The 22,091-nt window shown below is 48.8% G+C and overlaps 1 protein-coding gene across 1 annotated transcript in view; it reads left to right on the top strand.

The window, feature by feature from the left end:
- Positions 1-15,231, top strand: part of CHMP4B (charged multivesicular body protein 4B) — a 47,466-nt gene extending 32,235 nt beyond the window's left edge. The window contains exons 2-5 of the mRNA XM_060031044.1: positions 9,567-9,744; positions 11,465-11,579; positions 12,634-12,760; positions 14,363-15,231. Coding sequence (XP_059887027.1) covers positions 9,567-9,744; positions 11,465-11,579; positions 12,634-12,760; positions 14,363-14,427 — 485 coding nt within the window. The 3' untranslated portion in view covers positions 14,428-15,231. The remainder of the gene's footprint in view (positions 1-9,566; positions 9,745-11,464; positions 11,580-12,633; positions 12,761-14,362) is intronic.
- The last annotated feature ends 6,860 nt before the right edge of the window (positions 15,232-22,091 follow it).

Raw genomic sequence — 22,091 nt, 5'->3', positions numbered from 1 at the left:
CTTTTACTGCCTACTCTCATGGATTATCGATTAGTTGAGAGTTTCTGGGCAGACTGAGCTGCCCCTTGGATGCCTTTGGTGCTAGACTGCTGGCTTGTAGAATCTGTTGGGCGGGGAAGCACAGAGGCTCTCAGATCCCCAGACTCAGGCAGAAGCAGGCCAGCTGGTACAGGGTAGACGTTCCTTCGTGGAGTAAGAACATGCCCTTTACAGAGAGGCAGCCTGGCACTGATCCCATGCTTGCCACTGCTTAACTGTATGACCTGGGCAGGCGATAAACTCTTTGAACCTCAATTTCCCCATCTTGAGATGGGACACTACAGTACCTACCACATAGGGTAGGATTTTTTGGGGGGGACCAGTGAGCACATAAAGCACAAGCCATGGTGCCTGGCATCCAAGAAGCCCCCCATAGGTGTTAGCTGCTGTTAGATATTTCTCTCCACTGTGCCTCAGCTGTATACTGTTTCTTGGAGGGACACGCTGGGCTGGGGGAGGGACAGGAAGATACAGAGCTCCTCAGAGAGAATGTCAGACACGGGCAAGGAAAGAGAGAGGCAGAAAAGGAAAATGCTCATGTTTATTGAGTATTTTCAGCGATTATCTTTCTCACCTGTCCTTAGGGCAGCTGTATCACTCCCATTTTCCATTTGATGAAGAGGTGAAATAATTCACCCCAGGCCAGTGTGACCCAGGGCCAGGATTCTGACACCAAGCCCTGTGCTCTTTTCTCTGTGCCCCAGTGCTGGTACAAGTCAACCAGGACAGAGGTTGATGGAGCTTGTGTTGGGTACATAATCAAGGTGGTATTAAATGGTTTTTTCCCAAGCTGTTTTTTTGGGGGGTGGTGGCACAGGGACTCGTAGTGGTATTGGTTCTTCTTCTACTGAAATAGGCTCTGAGAAGTCCTGTAGGTAGTAATACCAGTGACCAACATGAACTGAACACGTGTGCATGTCTGGCCCAGGGCCAGGAGCTTCACATACATGTCTCGTTTTAATCCTCACAATAACTATGAGGTGGGTTTTATTATTACATGAGGATTAGTGAGGTTAAGTAATTTGCTTAGGCTTTACTTGATAGTGCAGCTGAAACTCACAGCTGGACAACTGGACTCCGTAAATGACCATTGTAATTTGATGTGACCCGCATTTCCTAAGCTTATTTGACTGTGTCTTATCTTGCCTTTACCTTTCTTTACAGAACATACTTTCTGTTTGCTGTTTAAATGATTTTGAAGCAGTTTGTTAGATTGTTAATTGAGTGGGGCTTATTTCTTTCATCTCTGTCCATGTTAAACAGTTAAGCGGCTTTTTTCTTTCTCTCTCGAATTTTCCCTCGCAGGGAGTACTATACTCCCTGTGTGTTTGCTGATGAAGTCAGCCAGGGTTTCAGGCTCTGCTTTCCTGGTCATACACAAGTACTTATTTTATCATTGCTAAATGGAGTGTATTAGCTCCAGGCCATGGAGAGCAAATCAGGGGAACTGGGAGATACAACACAGAGAAGGAGGCTGCTCTGAAAAATGCTGTCTGCACCTCTAGCCTGAACTCTCCAGCTGTGGGGGAATAAACACAGCAGTGTCAGGGACAGCATTCTAAGGCTTTGGCAGGATGAGACCCTCTTTTCCACAGGTGAGCCTGGGACACTGAGTGACGATGAACACAAAATTGACTTTGGGCATTTTGGTTTTGGAGACCTTTCTGTAGGTTCCTAGCACCTTTATACAAGGTAGAGAAATGAGAGCCCAGTCCTGCCCCCACCTTCTGAAACTACAGGCAGGGTCAGCAGCACCCATTCTGGGGAGAGTCCTCTGGAACCAGACAGACCAGCACCTCTTTTCCATTCGTTTTTCTTCTAAATGGGGACTTAGGAGAGCATATCAGGTAGCTTTCCGGTTCTTAGATGTGTTAGCATGAGCTTTTATTTTATTTTATTTTAATTTACTTTTGGCTGCGTTGGGTCTTCATTGCTGCGCGCGGGCTTTCTCTAGTTGCGGCGAGCGGGGGCTACTCTTTGTTGCGGCTTCTAATCGTGGTGGCTTCTCTTTTTGCAGAACAGGGACTCTAGGCGCGTGGGCTTCAGTAGTTGTGGCTCACGGGCTCAAGAGCGAAGGCTCAGTAGTTGTGGTGCACAGGCTTAGTTGCTCCGCGGCATGTGGGATCTTCCCGGACCAGGGATTGAACCCGTGTTCCCTGCATTGGCAGGCGGATTCTTTTTTTTTTTTTGCAGTACGCGGGCCTCTCACTGTTGTGGCCTCTCCCGTTGTGGAGCACTGGCTCCGGACGCGCAGGCTCAGCGGCCATGGCTCACGGGCCTAGCCGCTCCACGGCATGTGGGATCCTCCCAGACCGGGGCGCGAACCCGTGTCCCCTGCATCGGCAGGCGGACTCTCAACCACTGCGCCACCAGGGAAGTCCCAGCATGAGCTTTTAAATGGGGTTTGCAAAAGGCAGAGTTTATGATTGGATGAAAGAGCATTAGGACACTGTTTTCCTTATGCCAGGGGAGCTGCTGATTTATTTATAGCGACTTAATTTGGAGGTAACAGAGTTGAGGTGGTAGAAAGAGCCCTGGGCTGCAGACCTGGGTTCTAGTGCTGATTCTTCCTCTAACTCACTGTGGGATCCTTGCAGGCCGTGTCACCTTTTCAGGGCATCATTTTTTCTCTGTTTCTAATGAGATGGGTTGGACTTTGGGATCTCCGAGAATCCTTCAAGCCCCCTCTGCCTTTGATGCCAAGATTGTAACTCTCATTTGGTCAGGGTTTGGCAGGACATCCAGTGCCATGTGGTGCAGGGATGCTTACTGATAACCGTCCCTGCAGGAGGATGGGTTTCTTTGACATTGGTGGTGAACTTTGTAGTTTTGACTTTAGGTCTTTTCTTGCCCATACACAGGGCAGATGACAGGTGACCCCAGCAAAGTGACTAGTGGCTTGAGGGCCAGGTGTGGTTCTCCTGGCTGAGGGTACACTGAACATCTGAGGTTTATTCATGGTCACAGTGAGCAAGGAGCATCTGACTGATTGCTGGAGGTGGGCAAAGCAGGGCTCCCTCAGCTTCACTGGCTCCCTGCCTGCCAGTAGCTCTGCTGTGACCAAGCCACTGAAGGTTCTTCCGAATTCTCACTTAGCGTTGCATTTGTGGGTAAGTATCCCCTGGAGTGTGTTTGTGTTTTCTATGTAGTTCATGCTGAGAGTGGGAAAGAACCAGCGCTCTCCTCGTCTCCCAGCCCTTGGACCTTCTGCTGCATGAATTCAGATGTAGAATCTTGAGTCTTTGAAAGGACTCTAGACATCATCATTCATTCAGTGAGAGGATATTACTGGGCCCTCCTTCTCCCCAATGCCTGAATCTCAGTGTATTAGTCATTAGTGTACAGTTATGAGATCTTAGCATCTGTTGAGATGCCCTGGGCTAATGGCCTCTATTCTGAATGCCCCCAGATCAGGCAGGCAAACTTGCCCTCCTCAGCAACTCTAAAAAGATAAGTCTTAAGTCTGCCTTTGCCGAGGAAAAAGGAATGTCCTACCTAGTTGTACCGAACTGATGCATTCTTTGAAAATGGTTTCTGTACCAGTCACTAACAGATGCCTTGCAGAAGGAGTTTCTGATCCTGGGTGAATGTCTTTTCCACTGGTCTCTCTGCTTCTTAGGGTATCTCTTCTGTATTTTTTCTTCAAATAGCTGTTTAGAGTTTCTAATGAAGCAACTGTCTGGAGACCAATGTTTATTTCAACATGGTTGGAGTTGTTTTTGCTTCAGCTTTCAGAGCCAATAAAGCTGGTTATTAGATTCTGTAATTGCTGCTGTAATTACTCTCTTGGAACCAGCAGAGGCATAATTAAATATGGAGATTCCAAGGACTATTTTTTTCCATCTAAAAGCAACCTTTTAAACTTCTTTTGGCCTGGGGTAGATTTCAGTTGTTAAAGCATTGTGTTTATTAATGATTAGGCGGGGGCGGGGAGGGGGGGGCGGGGTGGGGGGGCAGGGTTCTTTGGCAGAAAAGGGATTTATTTGAGCACCTTCTTTGAATATTTGGTTTAGATGAACTCCTTGTTAACCCAGTACTTGTTTTTATTTTTTTTCCATTCCCCCCCCACCAGTTTTATTGAGATATAATTGACATATAACGTTATATTATTTTTAGGTATACAGTGTAATGATTTAATGTATGTATATATTGTGAAATGATTATCAAAATACATTCAGTTAACATGCATCACCTCACATGATTACATTTTTTTAAAACCTTGTATTGAGAACTAAGTACTTGTTTTTTTAAACCAACCATGAGGAATTTAGAGAAGTACAAGGCAAGATACTAAGAGCTAGCACATATTTATGAAAAACATTGGGTCTGGCCCTTTTGGCTTTGGCTATATGTAGAAGCAAATTTTTGTGGTCAGCAATAAGATTGGGATGGAGGCTGTTTTACTTGAAGTGGAACGGTCTGCAGGAAGAGAGGCATTTTTACTCATTTAGCTTGCCCTAAGTTATACTTCACCAGTGTGCCACATGTTTGTAAGATACGGGGTGGTTCAAGTGCTCTGAATATTTATGTTTACACATATTTTCGCAGCCCAAAGGCTGACCCCATGTCAAATTTCAAGATTACTCTACTCATGAACCATGTATGGAAAGGGGGAAACGAATCACTTACCCTTTCACTTTGGGGTTCTCAACTAGCTGAAAAATACACACAGGATTTAGATTGGGGTAAACAAATGGACTGTCTCTGCCAGAAGCCCTCCTGGAGAGTTCACTGCGAGGAGGGGAAGAGACCGTGTGAACCCTGCAGGCAGGAAGGGGAGACCTAGAGGGCCAGGCTGTTCACTCAGGACTTTTCCTCCCCTCAGACAGGGCACACCTCGTGGCGAGGATACAGGGGGAAGGGTGGGCCCTTGCAAAAGTTCCTGTTTTATGGACCAGGACGAATGCAGGGAAAGAATGCTGCCCAATGACTGTTTTAGCCAGTGTTTCAATGACATGTTATCTTTTCTCCATTGAGTAAGAGGTACACAGGAGGTAAAATATGGGTGTACCCCACATGAGGGACCCTGCAGAGTATATGAAAAACTTAAAAAAACAGGTGAAATTGGAGATTCAGTTTAATATATATTAAGCACTTGCTGTGTACCAGTCATTGTGTTGGATGATGGTTTGTAAAGATGAATAATATAAACATTATTTCATTCATGGGGGACTCTTGCTTACCTCCCTGGTATGTTTGGGTGTTTGTTTCCAGATAATTTATTGCTTGGGGGATTTTAGCAGTGGGGTGTAGAGCAGAGAAATGCCAGATTGCCATGCAAGGAGTCACTGCCAGTTGAAAATGTATTCGAGCAAAAGTTAAAGCTGTTCTAAACCTATGATGTTAACAGGCAAGGAATGGTTTTAAAAATCAGAACATAGCTAACTGTATAAAATCAAGGCTCCCACTACACTCAGGACACTGAGAAGCAAGGCAAATGTCATCTTGTTGTTTGTTCTTGAGAACCGTCCCAGTGTCACTTGCCATCATCCTGAGCCCGTGTGGGAAGAGCAGAGGCCTGGGGGTTTATACAGACTAGTGGTTGAGGCTTCCCCTCTTCTCATAACAGCAGAATGAGCCACTCCACCTTTCTTTTCTTTTTTTTTTTAAATTTATTTATTTTATGTATTTACTTTTGACTGAGTTGGGTCTTGGTTGCTGCTCGAGGGCTTTCTCTAGTTGTGGCTAGCGGGGGCTACTCTTCGTTGCAGTATGCAGGCTTCTCATTGCAGTGGCTCCTCTTGTTGCGGAGCATGGGCTCTAGACGCATGGACTTCAGGAGTTGCGGTGCGTGGGCTCAGTTAGTTGTGGCTCTCGGGCTCTAGAGTGCAGGCTTAGTAGTTGTGGCACACGGGTTTAGTTGCTCTGCGGCATGTGGGATCTTCCCAGACCAGGGCTCGAACCTGTGTCCTCTGCATTGGCAGGCGGATTCTTAACCACTGTGCCACCAGGGAAGTCCCCACTCCACCTTTCTGATCCCCAGTCTTGTTGGTGTGGATCTGGGATCTGTGCCCTTGGACCATGCGGGAGGATTGAATGAGGAGGCGGGCAGGACTGCAGCAGCCGCCCTGCTTGCTTATCATTGCAGCCGGCGCTCATAACACCTATTGAATCTTGGCTGGTGAACAAGTTGTTAGAGGCTGGGCTATGCTGTGAGTGATGGGGGAGGCTGAGGAGGACCTGGGAAAGGGGTACATGTGGGACATGGGCCTCAGAAGGCTTGAGAATCACTTGTTGATTAGGGTGTGTCTAAGTTGGTTTCTGTGGAAAAGCAACACAGTATCCGCGAAGCCAGGAGGAAGCAGCCCCAGGCCCTGAGCATTTGTATACCAGGACTCTCCCCAGATGCCTTCCATCTGCTATGATGGTCAAATGGCAAAGGGATTCGGAACTGGTGCTGGGGCTCCCGGAACCAGGCTTGTGGCGAGAATCCCAGTCCCTTGCCTCCCGCAGGGCCTTGCAGGCTACATTAAACCACGTGGAGGCTTTGTCCTGTGGGCAGAGGAGCTGTTGCGGGTTCTTAAGCAAAGGAATGGCATGATTGGATATGTACTCCCTCTTCTGTGATCCCACAGTTCCCTGGACGCTCCCTGCTGCACTGGATGGTGCCTCCAGGGCAGGGTCCTGTCTTTTTCATTCATTGGGAGGCATAACAGTTAGTATGGCAGCCCATGGACTTTGGAGTTCCATACCTGGCTTAATCCCCTCTCTGCTGCCTACCACCTGGTAACCTGAGTTCCAGAACCTCTCTGAACCTGTTTCCTCATCTGCTAAAAAGGGTGGTCATTTCTACCTTAAAGGGTTGCTGTTGTGAGGTACTTACTTGGCAAGCATGGCTTAGTACTAGCAGAAGGTGAAGATGTTCAGTAAAGGGTCTTGGGGACCCCTGGGTGTGACTGCAGGTTGGATCTTTTGAAGTCATGGGCCATCTGGCCATTCATACCAGAATGAGGGAGATAACGGGTTGGATGGCTTTTCAGCTTTTAGAGGCACGTTTCATTGTTCTTCAGATTTTTAGCAGTGTTTCTTTAGCCTGCTTTATCCTTTGGCTGGAGGAATTTTCCTGGTGGTTTTTGTCTGCTGCTTTTATTTTTAAATTTTTATTTATTTATTTATTTATGGCTGCATCAGGTCTTCATTGCTGCATGCGAGCTTTCTCAAGTTGTGGCGAGCAGGGGCTACTCTTCGTTGTGGCGCACGGGCTTCATGGGCTTCTCATTGCGGTGGCTTCTCTTGTTGCGGGGCACGGGCTCTAGGCGCACGGGCTTCAGTAGTTGTGGCATGCGGGCTTCAGTAGTTGTGGCTTGTGGGCTCTAGAGTGCAGGCTCAGTAGTTGTGGCACACGGACTTCGTTGCTCTGTGGCATGTGGGATCTTCCCAGCCCAGGGCTCGAACCCGTGTACCCTGCATTCAGGGCAGGCGGATTCTTAACCACTGCACCACCAGGGAAGCCCTTGTCTGCTGCTTTTAAAGGAACTATGGACTGCTTACATGCAAGCCAAGGCCCTGTTTCCTTGGCAAATGGTTCTCAGGGTGCTATCCTAGGCTAACAGGGAGCTTTAGTGGAAGGAGTACGGGACCTATTCAGGTGACATATGGAGAAACCACAGCCCTCTTGGGGAGGTGATTGACTGTTGCCTACAGCCTGCAGGAGGTGGCTTTGGTATGGAGCTGGGGGGGCACGAGTGCATGGGTGCATATGTGTCTACATATGTATGTGAGGCTAGTGCTGTCCAGGCCAAGGCAGGTGCCGGCAGCCCATTCCTCTGCTTGATTCTGTGCAGAGCCTCCTTCCTGGCTTCGCTGCCCAGCTAGATGTGTGCTAAAGATGCTTTTCAGTGTAAAGAGGGGAACTAAAATAGTAAGGGGAGGGAAGCCTGGGTTTTGAGTCGGGAGGTGTGGTTTGGCCCTTGCTCTGCTACCAAGCTATCTTGATCAAATTGCTTGCCCTGACTGAACCTTGAAACAAGATTGTCTCCTATAGCCTTAACACACCAGGAGGCTGAGAGTGATGATGGCATTGATTTGACCAAATGGTCAGACTCTAGATTAGTCCCTGACAGGGAGTACTGTCTTTATTTCACTTGTGCTGTTTTCTGTGATAGGGAACGCTATAGTTATCATCTTCAGGCATGGGGCTTTTTGCTTTTGTTGAATACATTTCCAGAAAGAAATTACTGGGGCAGAGGGCAGAAACAATATTATGGCTGTTGCTGTGTGTTGCCATGTTACTTTTCAGAAACATTATAACAATTTACAGTGGCCGGCTGTGTGTGAGATAGCATTTTAACCCCAAATGACCCAGTATTTGCTATAGTCGTTATTTATTATTTTGTAATTTAGTTGACATAAAATGATACTTTAAAGCTGCTTTGGGCTTCCCTGGTGGCGCAGTTGTTGAGAATCTGCCTGCCAATGCAGGGGACACGGGTTTGAGCCCTGGTCTGGGAAGATCCCACATGCCACGGAGCAACTAGGCCCTTGAGCCACAACTACTGAGCCTGCGCTCTAGAGCCTGTGCTCCGCAACAAGAGAGGCCACGATAGTGAGAGGCCCGCGCACCGCAATGAAAAGTGGCCCCCGCTTGCCGCAACTAGAGAAAGCCCTCGCACAGAAACGAAGACCCAACACAGCCAAAAATAAAAATTAATTAATTAAAAAAAAAAGATACTTTACCTTAGCAATGACTTCTGAGGACTTAAAAAAAAAGCTGCTTTATAATAGTTAGAGCTGCTGGTTTTTTGGGTGTGCACTATGTTTAATGTTGTGCTAAGTGTTTCTGTTATGTTATCTCATTCACAGTGAACCTATCAGGGAGGCTAAGTAGCTCACTAAGTCTGAGAGCTGGGGTTTGAACCTAAGGCAATTTGACTTCAAAGCACATTCTTTTTCTGGGTGTCCTCCATGCTTTGATTTGTGTGTGTGCGGTTACCAAAGTGTGTGAACTTTTGCTTATGTGCCTGGCTCCATTTTGAAGTCTGTGAATTTTGTATAATTTTCTGCTTTTTACAATTTACTTTTCGCTGCGTTGGGTCTTCGTTGCTGCGCATGGGCCTTCTCCAGTTGGGGCGAGCAGGGGCTACTCTTTGTTGCGGTGCGCGGGCTTCTCATTGTGGTGGCTTCTCTTGTTGCAGAGCATGGGCTCTAGGCACGTGGGCTTCAGTAGTTACAGTATGCGGGCTCAGTAGTTGCGGCACGTGGGCCCTAGAGTACATGGGCTTCAGTAGTTGTGGTGCGTGGGCTTAGTTGCTCTGTGGCATGTGGGATCTTCCCGGACCAGGGATCGAACCCATGTCCCCTGCATTGGCAGGCGGATTCTTAACCACTGTGCCACCAAGGAAGTCCCTAGTATAGTTTCCTTAGAAAATTGAATGTGCTTTTCGTGTAGGAGAGATTATTAGCCCTCTGTTACAGTGGAAGCAGAAGCTGAAGTGCACCCATCACAGTTAGGGGGAAGACTCAGTGAACTCTAGGACACTGCCCTGTATCTGGGCTCTCTGAAACCCTGTTTTCTTCCCCCTGTGCAGCTGCCCTCCAGGCACTGAAGCGCAAGAAGAGGTATGAAAAGCAGCTGGCACAGATCGACGGCACACTGTCAACCATCGAGTTCCAGCGAGAGGCCCTGGAGAATGCTAACACCAACACCGAGGTGCTCAAGAACATGGGCTATGCCGCCAAAGCCATGAAGGCTGCCCACGACAACATGTACGTGGCCACCCACTGGTGGAGGGGGGCACGCATGTGGAAGGGCAGTGCTGGCCCTGGAGTGCCTCAATCCCGGGCCATGGCCTTGGGCAGACCCCATGACTTATCCATTCAAGCACCTGAGTTTGTTTTAATTTGCATTCTTTTTTGGAACTCCTTTTAAAATGGTTTATGTGCCCTGCTGCCCTCGGAAGCAGATCTCATGGAATGAAACAGTGTTTTCTGAGTAATTCAGGGTTATTGGGATGAATATAGAGTTTCAAGCTGGAAAGGTCCTTAGAAGTTTCTCTCACCCAAGCCTCTGATCATCAAGGTGGGGAAGTTTGTCCCAGGGAGGGGAGAGGACTTGCCTTGGGTTTGTGTATACTTGGATAGAACTGGGATTAGAATCAATGCCCGTGACTTTCGCCTCATGCTGTCAGGGGTCCTGAAAAATGTGGTACATTTGAGGACTTTAACTCCCTCTCTTCTTAGGTCTGTTTTTGATGGAATTTTCTGCCTCCCCCCTTGCTCTTGGGCTTTGGCTATCATGTTGACAGTGTTCTTGACCTCAGCATTCCTTCCTTTATGTGGCTACTTCTCATATACAGTGGCCGAAGAAACTAGATAACCGAGCTTGTTATATTTGTAATTAAAGGCCAGGGTAACACTAGGCTCCAGATGAGGGCCTCTCCCAAACAGAACAAAATTCTGCATTTGTTTTAGTGCTTGAACTTGGCATTGTATATTTGGGGGTGCTTGGAGCACTTTTTTGCTTCCTTTGGGTACTCAGCCGCGCTGTAGAACAGGGACTGGCCAAATGCAGCCTGTGGGCCTGCTGCCAGTTTTTGTAAATAAAATTTTATTGAAACACAGTTGTGTCCATTAATACATATTGTCTGTGGCTGCTTTTGTGGCACGTGGCAGGGTTGAATTTTTGTGACAGATCGTATGGCCCACAAATTCTAAAATATTTACTGTTTGGCCCTTTACAGAAAAAGTTTGCTGATCCCTGTTCTAGAAGTGTGGGATTGCAGGAAAAGTAGCCTTGAAATAACTGAGCTGTCGTCTGAGGGGATGTTCACTGGACTGAGCCTCCTGAGTGAGGTCCATGTCTGCTTCGTGTCCATGTTCTCCAAGATGCCTGGCGCACAGCACGTCTCAGTGAATACTGTGCATGCCTTGAAGTATACATGTGTATATTATATTGATTAATTGTAAGTTTATATGATTGACAGTGTTATAGAAAATAATTCTGCATTGTTTGCTTTTCCTTTGGGGCCTAGTAGAGGAGCCATGAGTGGATCTGTGTAGACGGGAAGGGCCTGTCAAATGGCGTGGCTCTGTTTTATGATTTGTGATTTTACCTCCCCCGGTGCAGAGTTGCCCTTGAGCTTGAAGAGCTACTGGCCCAGGAGTTCAAGTCCCATGGTCTCATCCAACGTGTTTACCAGCTTGCATGAGAGACCCTGACAATGGCACCTAACTTTACCAAACCTTATTTCCTTAGGGTGTTGGACTAGGCGATGTCTAAGGATGCTTCCATCTTCTTGGTTCTGTGATCCTCTATTTTAAAGAGGAGGAGGAAGACAAAGTAAAGACAAAAAAGGAATTCCTCAGAGGGAGTAATTGTGGGGCTGGGGCTGGGCAGCAGACTGCGGGGAGCGGGGCTTCTGCTTCTGCCTCACAGGCCCTCTTTACACAGACTGTCCAACATGACATCTGTCTGTTTCATTTAAAGGGACATCGATAAAGTTGATGAGTTAATGCAGGACATTGCTGACCAGCAGGAACTTGCAGAAGAGATTTCAACAGCTATTTCAAAGCCTGTAGGGTTTGGAGAAGAGTTTGACGAGGTGAGTGGTTTCATGCAGATCACACAGGTTTCACAAATGATTCCTGGGCTGCCTCTGATGTGCTCTTGAAGCCTCTCTGGCAGGGAATGTGTGGTTTGGAAGTCACCAGTTCTCGTCCCTCCAGAGACTTGAACATAGACAGGGCATGGTATTAACCCTCCCTAATTCTGGGTTTTGAGGGCTGCTTTCAGTGTTTGGGGAGCTTAGGTGGAGTAAAGGAGCCTTTGTTAGGACCCCTCAGCAGACTTCAGGTCAATATTGGTTTCAACAGGTAGTTACCTGCACCTTTCCGTGGTGAGTCCTGGGCTCAGAGCTGGGGCAGCTGAGGCCACCATGCCCTGGAGAAGTTTACAGGATTTGCCCTCAGACAACTCTGATGTGAGATAAAGGTGAAGCCAAGGAAGGAACATTTACACCTGATCCCCCCTGAAGGATCTGTCTGGAACTTGGCCACCTACCAACTTCTGCTGTGGCAATTAGAACGTTGGGTCTCTTAGGTTTTTAAAATACAGTTACAGGCCCTGTACCTCATTCTGCCTTAGATTTGAGTGCACTGAAGGTCAGGCTCTCTTCATCAAACCTAATTCTTTGTGCTGATTCCCACTGTATAGCTGAGGAAACAGCCTGTGGCTCTTACCCTTGGCTCCCAGCACCAGGCTTTTCATGTTTTCAGATTGGAGTTTGATGGACTAGTCAAGTTCGTTTCAATTCAGCAGACATTCCTGAACATTCACTCAGTGCGCCCAGTTCTGAGATAAGGAAATGGGAATGATAAAATACAGTCCCTTTCCTCAGGATGCTCACAGCCTGGTGCAGGGGCCCCAGACGTAGACAGCAATAATAGCTCATAGTGTGTTACGTTCACCAGTGGAAGTATGTTTAGGATGTTTGAGTCACAGAGTGTGGACCTGGAGTTCATCTCCCCTCTGACCTTCTTAGAGGGGCTGTGGGGCTTTTAAAAAATGAGCCATCCCCTGAGCCATCAGCTAAGAGGCACCACTGGAGGGGCTGGGATTCCAAGGTTGTCTCTCATTTTTGTGTTTGCTTTTACCAGGATGAGCTCATGGCAGAATTAGAAGAACTAGAACAGGAGGAACTAGACAAGAATTTGCTGGAAATCAGTGGACCGGAAACAGTCCCTCTACCAAATGTTCCTTCTATATCCCTACCATCAAAACCCAGTGAGTACTTTTAGCCACAGTCATGACATACCCGTGACCCACGTGGTGGGTAGTCTTGTGGTTGGTTGGCTTCAGCTTGGGTCCTGAGTTGCCCAGAGTTGAGAACCAGATAGGATCTGTTGTGACAGCCCTAAAGACAGTGTCACCTGCTCTTTCCTAGTTTCTCTGTAGAGCAGGGTTTCTTCACCTTGGCACTGTTGACATAGCCAGACCATTCTTCGGGTGGGGACTGGGAGGGGGCCCTGTCCTGTGCTCTGTGGATCTCTAGCCGCACCCATGGCCTCCACCCACTAGATGCCAGTAGCATCCCCCTCCCCAAGTTTTTTTTTTTTTTTTTTAAAGAGTTAATATATTTTTTTTAATAGTGTTTATTTATTTTTACTTGTTGACAGTTCGCTTTATTTATTTATTTATTTTTATGGCTGTGTTGGGTCTTCGTTTCTGTGCGAGGGCTTTCTCTAGTTGTGGCAAGCGGGGGCCACTCTTCATCGCAGTGCGCGGGCCTCTCACTATCGCGGCGTCTCTTGTTGCGGAGCACAGGCTCCAGATGCGCAGGCTCAGTAATTGTGGCTCACGGGCCTAGTTGCTCCACGGTATGTGGGATCCTCCCAGACCAGGGCTTGAACCCGTGTCCCCTGCATTGGCAGGCGGACTCTCAACCACTGCGCCACCAGGGAAGCCCCCTCCCCAAGTTTTGACAACCAAAAATGTCACCGGAGTTTGCCAGATGTTGGGGAGTGGGGTGGGTCACAGCCAGTTGAGAACCATTATTGTAGAGTTACTTTCCCTGTGCCACCAAACAAGGGGAGAGTTTGACAGCTCTTGCTCCCCGTCTAGTATCCTGTGCTGTGCACACCTGTAAAAGCCGGGGCCTCAGAGGTTGCCACAGTAGGAAGGAAACAGCTTTGGCTTTTTTAGAAACCTGGTTCTATAAAACCTTCGCTTCCTTCTTCCTTGCCCGCGCCTCCCGCCGCCCCACACTGTTTCACCCTTGGGTAGAAGTTTTCCACACAGAACTTCTAGAAAAGGTGAAGCTGCTTGATTTGGCATGGAGAGAGAGGCCAGGGAGCGGGGTGTGACCAGGCTGTGTCACCTCACTCTCCCACAGATCAAGGGGAAGTGGCCCCTCTAGTCGAGTCAGCTGCCCGGGGTGGGGTGTGGGCAGAGGGGGTCCGGAGGCCGTCCAGCAAGATGCCGGCAGCGTATAGAGGTGGCTTAAGCCCTTGAGGTGGAAGGGGGTGGCGGGCGGGGATTAGAGCTCTTCCGGGGTTCCTCCCTCTCGCCCCCACCTTGCATGCTCTGGGGCTGAGGCCATGCATGGAGCCTGATGGACTCTCAGTGTAGAGTCCTCCCCGCTTTGTCTGGCTCTGGTGTGGGGGGAGGGGAGGTGCTGGGGAAAGTGTGCCTGGTTATCTGGAGTTGTATGTTGCAGCTTCTGGGCACAGAGAAGCAGTCTATTGATAGCCTGGAGATGAGGCTGGCTGCAGGGGCGGGGCTGTTTTGTAGACACCATGTAGCGCAGCCCTGGCATCCAACCAGAGTGTGTGGCGAACACTGCAGCCAGCCTTCCTAAACTAAACAGCTTTTCCTCTCTTCACACAGCCAAGAAGAAGGAAGAGGAAGACGATGACATGAAGGAATTGGAGAACTGGGCTGGATCCATGTAACTGGTCCAGCGCAGGCTGGGCCCAGACAGACTCTGGTGGCCTGCGAGGCGGGCAGGCGTGTGCGTGTGTGGGGCAGGCAGGCCGTGGTGCAGGCAGGTTCCATCGCTCTCGAATCTCCCTCCAAAGCAGTAGGGCTGCATCACTGCTCACTCTGCATAGCATGGTCTGCACCCAGCGGTACGGGTTGGGGGGAGGGGGGTGGGGGGCTGGGAGGTGCCTGCTGTTTATAATGTTGAATTTCTGTAAAATAAACTGTATTTGCAAATCCAACATTGAGCTTCTGGACTACGCTAACTCCACTGATGAACCTCAATGGAAAGGGTCGACCGTTTGCAGTTGAAATGATCTGAAAATGTAGCCTCTGTCCTTTTATGTCAGCTGACTTGTCGCACATCTCTTTGTAAGACTCGTATGGTACTGGCAGAAGAATCATTTTTTTAAAGCCATAGGCTTTTCCTCGTCCTTGGTTGTAATAATGTATCGATTTTCGTTTCCTCAAGAGCTGTATTTCTGTCCATCATGTGTGTACTGGCCCCTGTGTTTCCCACCCTGGCCCACTCCTCTCTCCCACTCGCCTGGTCTTTTTGGAGTTTGTGACACTGATTTGAAATGGATGGTGTTCTTTTGAGAGCGTGTGAGATTGTTAGAGTTAAATTCCAGCTATACATTTTTCTAACATAGCTCTAAGGTCCTTGTTGCTGTTTGTGATAACTGAGAGGTAACTCATTGGAAACATGTGCATACATTTATATTCAGATGAAGTTATGGTTTGCACCATCTATTAAATATCTCGATTAATTTTCATACTTTGCCATTGTGTTTAATCATTCTGTCGTTTGCTTTGGGAGTTGGCCCTTTCCAGGCCAGCGTCGTATCCAGTGGCGTCTGTAGAAACATGGAAGACTTGAGCATGATGTGTGTCAACAATTTGAACCAAGAGCAGAGCGTGTCTTACTAGAAATGTGTTTAGGTTCCAGAAGCCATGGATCTGTGACCTTCACCTTGCTTGGGGACCCTCTGGGCACAGTTCAGGAGTGAGTTTGTTCTTGTGTGGCTCCAGGGTCTTCCCTAGTTCTCCGTCAGCATCCGTGGGCAATGCCAGCAGGACAACAGACCCTCCACCTGTTGGAAACATTGGTGTGCCCACTGACTAGGCCCATCTGGTGCCTTTCCTGTGGGGTGGAAGCGTAGGGCAGTGACTGAGAATGTAGCTCACAAGTCCTAGTCTCAGGTCTGCGGTGACTTGCCCTGTGACTGTTACCCGGCCTCTTCCACTGTCTCTAGTTTTCCTTAGTCTTATACTACCTTAAGAATCTGATGAACACTGTGGACCCGCTCCTTCAGAAAAGTGGATCTATGCCTATTCATCCCTCCTTCTGCATGCAAATTGGCAGAATTGAGAGGATCGCCCTCCAGTACCCATCCCCAAACCTCTTGAGATTAAAACCAACCTGATAAACAACAAGGTCCTACTGTAGAGCACAGGGAACTATATTCGATATCCTGGGATAAACCATAATGGAAAAGAAAATAAAAAAGAATGTATATATGTGTATAACTGAGTCACTTTGCTGTACAGCAGAAATTAACACAACACTGTAAATCAACTCTACTTCAATAAAAAAAATAAATAAGAAAAAAAAAGAAACAAGTCAAAAAAAAAAAAAAGGCAGCCTGAGTTCACAATTAAACACGCCATCGCTCACTGGGTGTCAAGCTGTCCACCTGCCCTGGATCACGTTTTCCCATCTGTGAAACAGTGGGGCGGGACTAGATCATTTCAGATGTCCTGTCTGAGAAGCTGCTCCTGCCCTGCCCCTCACCCCTCACTGGTCCTCCTCCCAGGGCTGCCACACTTAGAATCAGGACTTGACCACAGACCTCCCAGGGCTGCCACACTTAGAATCAGGACTTGACCACAGAAAATTCATGACTTGTCTGGATGTTGGGTCTGGACGTTCTCAGAAGTTCTTTCCACCTCAACAAGAATCTAGTGGCAATGTTTGCTGCCATACTCCATCTTCTCAGCCTACAGTTGGTGGTCCGAAGGCATCATTTAGTGTGGGAAATGTAGAGTGGACATTATGCTCTTCTCGTCAACTGCCTCAGGGGCTTCTCACCTCAGGAATAGGTGAGGGGAGCTGGCACATCCAAGCCTCCAGCTCTGGCAGGCCCGAAGCTAATTCTTGGGCAGTGTCTGGGGCTCCTCTGAGAAATAGCTGCTTAATCCTACTAGATGTGGGCTTCGTGCCGGGCCTGTGGGATGCGTTGTTCAGTAATGCCCAGTCCCTTTCCTGCTCTCTGGAGGTTCTCAGGCTGGAGAGAGAAGCGACCGTATCAGGATTCCTTTGCTACAAGCTACAGAAGATTCAACTGATGTAAGCAGTAAAGACATTTACTTATCCATTCAAAACTTATTTATTGAGCACCTCCTGTTGCCAGGCACTGTTCAAGGCACTGGGAGTGTATGCAACAGACCGAGGCCCTGCCCTCAAGATGTTTATATTCTAATAATCTCAGGACAAGAAGTCTTAGGTTGGGGACTTCCCTGGAGGTCCAGTGGTTGATTTTGTGCTTCCACTGCAGGGGGCATGGGTTCGATCCCTGGTTGGGGAACCAACATCCCACAGGCCATGCAGTGTGGCCACACACACACAAAAAGTCTTATGTTGGCCGGGGGTTTGGATGGGGGCGGTGGGGGCATGGGGGGAGTCTGGATTTGTAGCAGTGGCTCAACTGTGTCCTCAAGAACCAGGTTCTTTGTATCCTTCTGCTCTGCTCCCCATGGACATTAGCTTTTCCTTATCTGGCTTGCTGCCTCTTGGTCATGAGACGGTCCTTTATCACACACCCGGGGTCTAGAGGCAGGAGGAGCAGCAGTAGCCAGATTTTCTTTCACCTCCGCCCAGGTTAGCAGGAGGCAAGCCTTTCCCAGAAGACTCTACACAAACTACCCCTGTGTCTCATGGGCCATAATTGTCACATGGCCACTTCTTGCTGCAAAGGTATCTGGGAAAGTGGGGACCAGACGAAGGGGTCCAAACAGGATCCTCCACTCGGGGTGCAGTTGGGGGCCTCCCTTCCCGGAGCCCATTACTGCCCGCTTGATATCTGGACTAAAGTGGGTTCTCCAGAAACCCAGGAAGGAAGAAGAGGGGATGGTTGCTGAGTAAGTGGCATCAAGTATCCGCCTTGGAGGCAGACACCAGAAACCAGACAGACGGGAGATTACGTGCTTCAGTTTCTTCTAAAAAGCAGATTGGGGGCTTCCCTGGTGGCGCAGTGGTTGAGAGTCCGCCTGCCGATGCAGGGGACACGGGTTCGTGCCCCGGTCCGGGAAGATCCCACATGCCGCGGAGCGGCTGGGCCTGTGAGCCACGGCCGCTGAGCCTGCGCGTCCGGAGCCTGTGCTCCGCAACGGGAGAGGCCACAACAGTGAGAGGCCCGCCTACCGCAAAAAAATAAAAATAAAAAGCAGATTGGCTCCTGACGGGTTCCTTTCAAACCCCTCAATCTGCCTCCACCCTCTCCTCTTCTGTGGTTGGAAAACTAAAGGTATATTGGAATTACCCAGAGAACTTGTTAAAAAATTTAGTCTCCTGGGCCCCATCCCCAGAGGTGGGTGGGGACCCAAGAATTTGCGTTTTAAAGTGGATGAGATAAGGCAGAATGGCTTACGTGGGCCCTCCGTGACCTGCCCCCGTGTCTCCCCTTTATGCAGGCTCCAGCCCCTGGGCCTTCCTCTGCACACAGCCCGCCTCATCCTGCGGGCCTGCTGCTTCCTCTGCTGCCCCCGCCCCCCCCACCCCCACCCCGGCTCTTGTGATTCCCCACTCACTCCCCAGACAGTGAGGTCACTGCACTTCCTGCCTCCTGGATCTCCTTGGCACAGGTCAGGTACTCAAAGGCGTTTGTGTGAATGATGTGTGTGGTCAGAGAGGACTGCTTAGCCAGGACGGGGTGGAATTTGCACTTGGGCTTGTGTGCCAGAGTGGGGTGGGGAGTTCTAGACCCAGGGGAGCTTGTGAAGGGAGCTGAGGGGGCAGCGAGCTGAGGAGCTGCCTCAGGAGGATTTGACTCCGGGAAGGGCTTGCTTGGGAAGAGGTGGGAGGTAGAAGTGGAGAGGTTGGGGCTGGACTGGGATCTTGAGCGTCTGAGAGTAAGGAGTCTACGCAGTCCTTAAGAATCAGGCAGGGAAAGGAGAAAGGAAGGAGGGGAGGGAGGGCAGGGGAAAAGGAGGAAAGAAAATCTGTTGCTCAGGCAATGATTTGGGGGCCAGAGGAGGGGTAGAGAAGAAGCTTTCTAGGCTGCCTCCCATTTCCCTTAGTGAAGTGAGTGTGGCGTTTTTAGAAGCAGCGGTACCGTAGAGTAAAATTCTGGACACTGGGTGGGTGTGTGGACAGACCACTGCAGCAGCAGGCCAAGGTATATAGATGCCAAGAGCACAGGGCTCTGGAGTCCGGCACACAAGCTTCAGATCCTGCCCTTGCAGTGCCCAGGGACTGTGTGAGCCTGGGGAGGTGACCTCACGCCTCAGCCTCAGTTTTTCTCATCTGTAAAATGCAGGTCATAACACACCTACCTGTATTAGTTTCTAGGGCTGGTGTAACAGATGACCACAAGCTAGGTGCCTTAAAACAATAGAACTTTATTCTCTAACAGTTCAAGAGGTCAGAAGTACAAAATCGAGGTATCAGCAGGGCCACGCTTCCTCCAGAGGCCTAGGGAGGATCCTTCCTCATCTCTTCCACCTTCAGGTAGCTCCTAGCATGCCTTGGCTTATAGCTGCATCACTCTAACCTCTGCCTCTATCTTCACATGGCCTTCTTCCCTGTCTCTGTGTGTCCTTTTCTGTCACTCACAAGGACACTTGTCATCACGTTAGGGTCCACCCTAATTCAATGTGATCTCATCTTGACCCTTAACCACATCTGCAAAGACCTTATTTCCAAGTGAAGTCACATTGTGACGTTCCATGTGGACGTTAATTTAGGGGACCCTATTCAACCCACTGTGCTGCCTCATAAGCTGTGAGATCATGGCCTGTAGCACCCAGCAGGGTTTTGGAAGCTCTGTGAGGTATTACAAGCCCCAATTGCTAAATGTGAAAACCAAGGCTTAAAGCAGCTTTGGGTTCCACCGCTAATAAGTGACAGAGAGAAGCTAATGAATGTCTTGTGCTATAAAGACCATTCATTCAACAACTGTATTTTGGGCACCTTTGTGCCAGCTCTCATAAAGCCCTTGGTGGGAAAATTAGACATCGCCATCCTCCTCTTCATCATCATCGCCAGCACAGGCTGGATAATCAATGCAGTGAAACCAGTTGAGAAGAGGGCACCTGACCCAGGAGGGCTTGTGGGAGGAAGCAGTCTCTCAGCCAAGATTGAGGGGTGCTAAGGACTCAGCAAGGGAAAAGACGTGAAAGACAGAGAGCCAGGAGGATAGTTTTCAAGAGCATGTGAGAAGGCCTGGAGGCCACCTTGGGCTTGCTTGTGGGTCTGAGCGGGACAATGACACAGAATCAATAGACCTTTGGTAAGTATTTATGAAATTAATACAGATGAGGAAACTGAGGTGCCAAGGCACTTCAAGTCCTATAGCAAGTACAGGCAGAGCTAAAAGACATGAACTTGACTTGAGTCCCTGTCTCCCCATCCAGGTCTCTTCCTGTCTGCCCTGGGTACCCACCTTGCAGAAACAGCTTCCTTCCTTCCCGCTAAGCTGCATCCTGGCCTTACCCAATAAACAGAGGAAGCAGGTGCAGCTGGGATAGAAGCATAAATCTTTGGGTCCCGCAGCCCAGACTCTGCACCCATTGCAGGCTAGATTTCCATGAGGCTCAGGCTAAACTGGACCCAAATTCCCACCGGGCAACTTGGGCTGCAGTAGGGGAAAGCAGACGTGTGTTCTCCTGCTCACAGTGATGTTACGTGCCTGGACTTTTTGGTTTTCAACAAGAACAACAGTCTCGAAAGAATGGCAAACATTAAGGGAGCATTTACTAAGACCAGGTGCTTAATCTGCTTCATCTCATTTAATCCACACAAGAACTGTTTCAGGGCTGAACCACTCATTGTCCTATTTTACAGCTGAGAAAATAGGCTCAGAGGGATAAAGTGACTGGCCCAGGGTCACAGAGCTGGCGAGCCGCGGAGCCACAAGAGTCCAGACCCCAAGCCCTTCCCTGCCATGTTGGTGGGGGAGAGGTAGGTTCGCAGGGACTCCCCTGTCTCCTTTAGAAGGTGCCACTCTGAATGTGACCAAGTGCTGAGGTCCAAAGAGGAGGCCAGCTCTCTCGGAAGTCTTCCTACTGAGAGTAGAAAGGCCATAGGCAACAGGATCTAGACTCATCCAGGTGACCTGGAATGGAGCTGTGGGGTCGGAATCATACAAGTGGAATTGGGCTGCTAGCCCCTTCCACAAGGGGCTTTGAAGATGGGACTCCTTTGGGGCTGGTTTGCCCTTCCCACCCCGAGGCCCCACCTCTTTTCCCCCAAACCACCTCACCAGTACTACCTCTGTTTCCTTCTCTTCCTCCTCCACTTGGGCAGCTATGGGGGGGACACTTGGGTCCCTTGCAGAAAGTGTGGACAGGGATCCCGTGGTGTATTCGATGATGACACTTCCGCTTATCTACTGCTTCACAATAAACCACCCTGAAAGTTAGTTGTGAAAAGCAACTGTTTCGTTATGTTCACGGATTCTGTGGTCAGAAATTCGGGAAGGGCCCAGTGGGGGTGCCTTGTCTCTGTTCCATGGTAACTGGGGCTTCACCTGCAAAGCCCCGGAGGCTGGTGACGTCAACAGCTGGACCGTCCGGAGGCCTCTTCAGTGGCATGGTGTGTGTGGCTTCTCCATGCGGCTCGAGCCTCCTCACAGCATGCAGGCCTCAATGTAGTCCGAGCTCAGGGCTCTAAGAGTAGTTGTCCTGTGGAGGTGCCTCACCTTTATGACCTAGTCTTGGAAGTCATGCGGAGTCACGTCACTGTGTTTTACTGGTTACAAATGAATTGCAGACCCACCCAGGTTCAAGGGGAGGGGAACTCCACCATCCAGTGAGGGCAGGCTTAGTTCTAAAAGAGCATGAGGGAGGGAGGGATAAACTGGGAGCTTGGGATTGACATTTACACACTATGATATATAAAATAGATAACTAATAAGGACCTACTGTATAGCACAGGGAACTCTACTCAATACTCTGTTATGACCTATAAGGGAAAAGAACCTAAAAAAGAGCGGATATTGTATATGTATAACTGATTCACTTTGCTGTACACCTAAAACTAACACAACATTGTAAATAAGCTATACTCCAATAAAAATTTTAAAAAAAGAAAAAGAGAAAAATAGAGCACAGGGGACAGGAGATATCATTTGGGCCCTCTTTGGGAGGCACAATCTGTCATGAGAGCTGACACAGAGCGCTTAGTATGTGTCAGGTATTGAATTAACTCGTCCGGTCTCTGAATCCACATCCGAAGAAGTTTTTTTTGAGTACATGCCATATCTATATTTATATATCTATATCTATCTATGTCTGTATCATCTATATCTATATATACACATGCACACACTGAGTGGTATATTGAGTTCATAATATATTGTGTGCATAATAAACACACAACCCCCTGAGGTTTTATTTATTGATTTATTATTTATTT

The sequence above is a fragment of the Delphinus delphis genome, chromosome 15, assembly GCF_949987515.2.
Source record: "Delphinus delphis chromosome 15, mDelDel1.2, whole genome shotgun sequence".
Lineage (NCBI taxonomy): Eukaryota > Metazoa > Chordata > Mammalia > Artiodactyla > Delphinidae > Delphinus > Delphinus delphis.
This window is presented reverse-complemented; position numbering and strand designations above follow the sequence as displayed.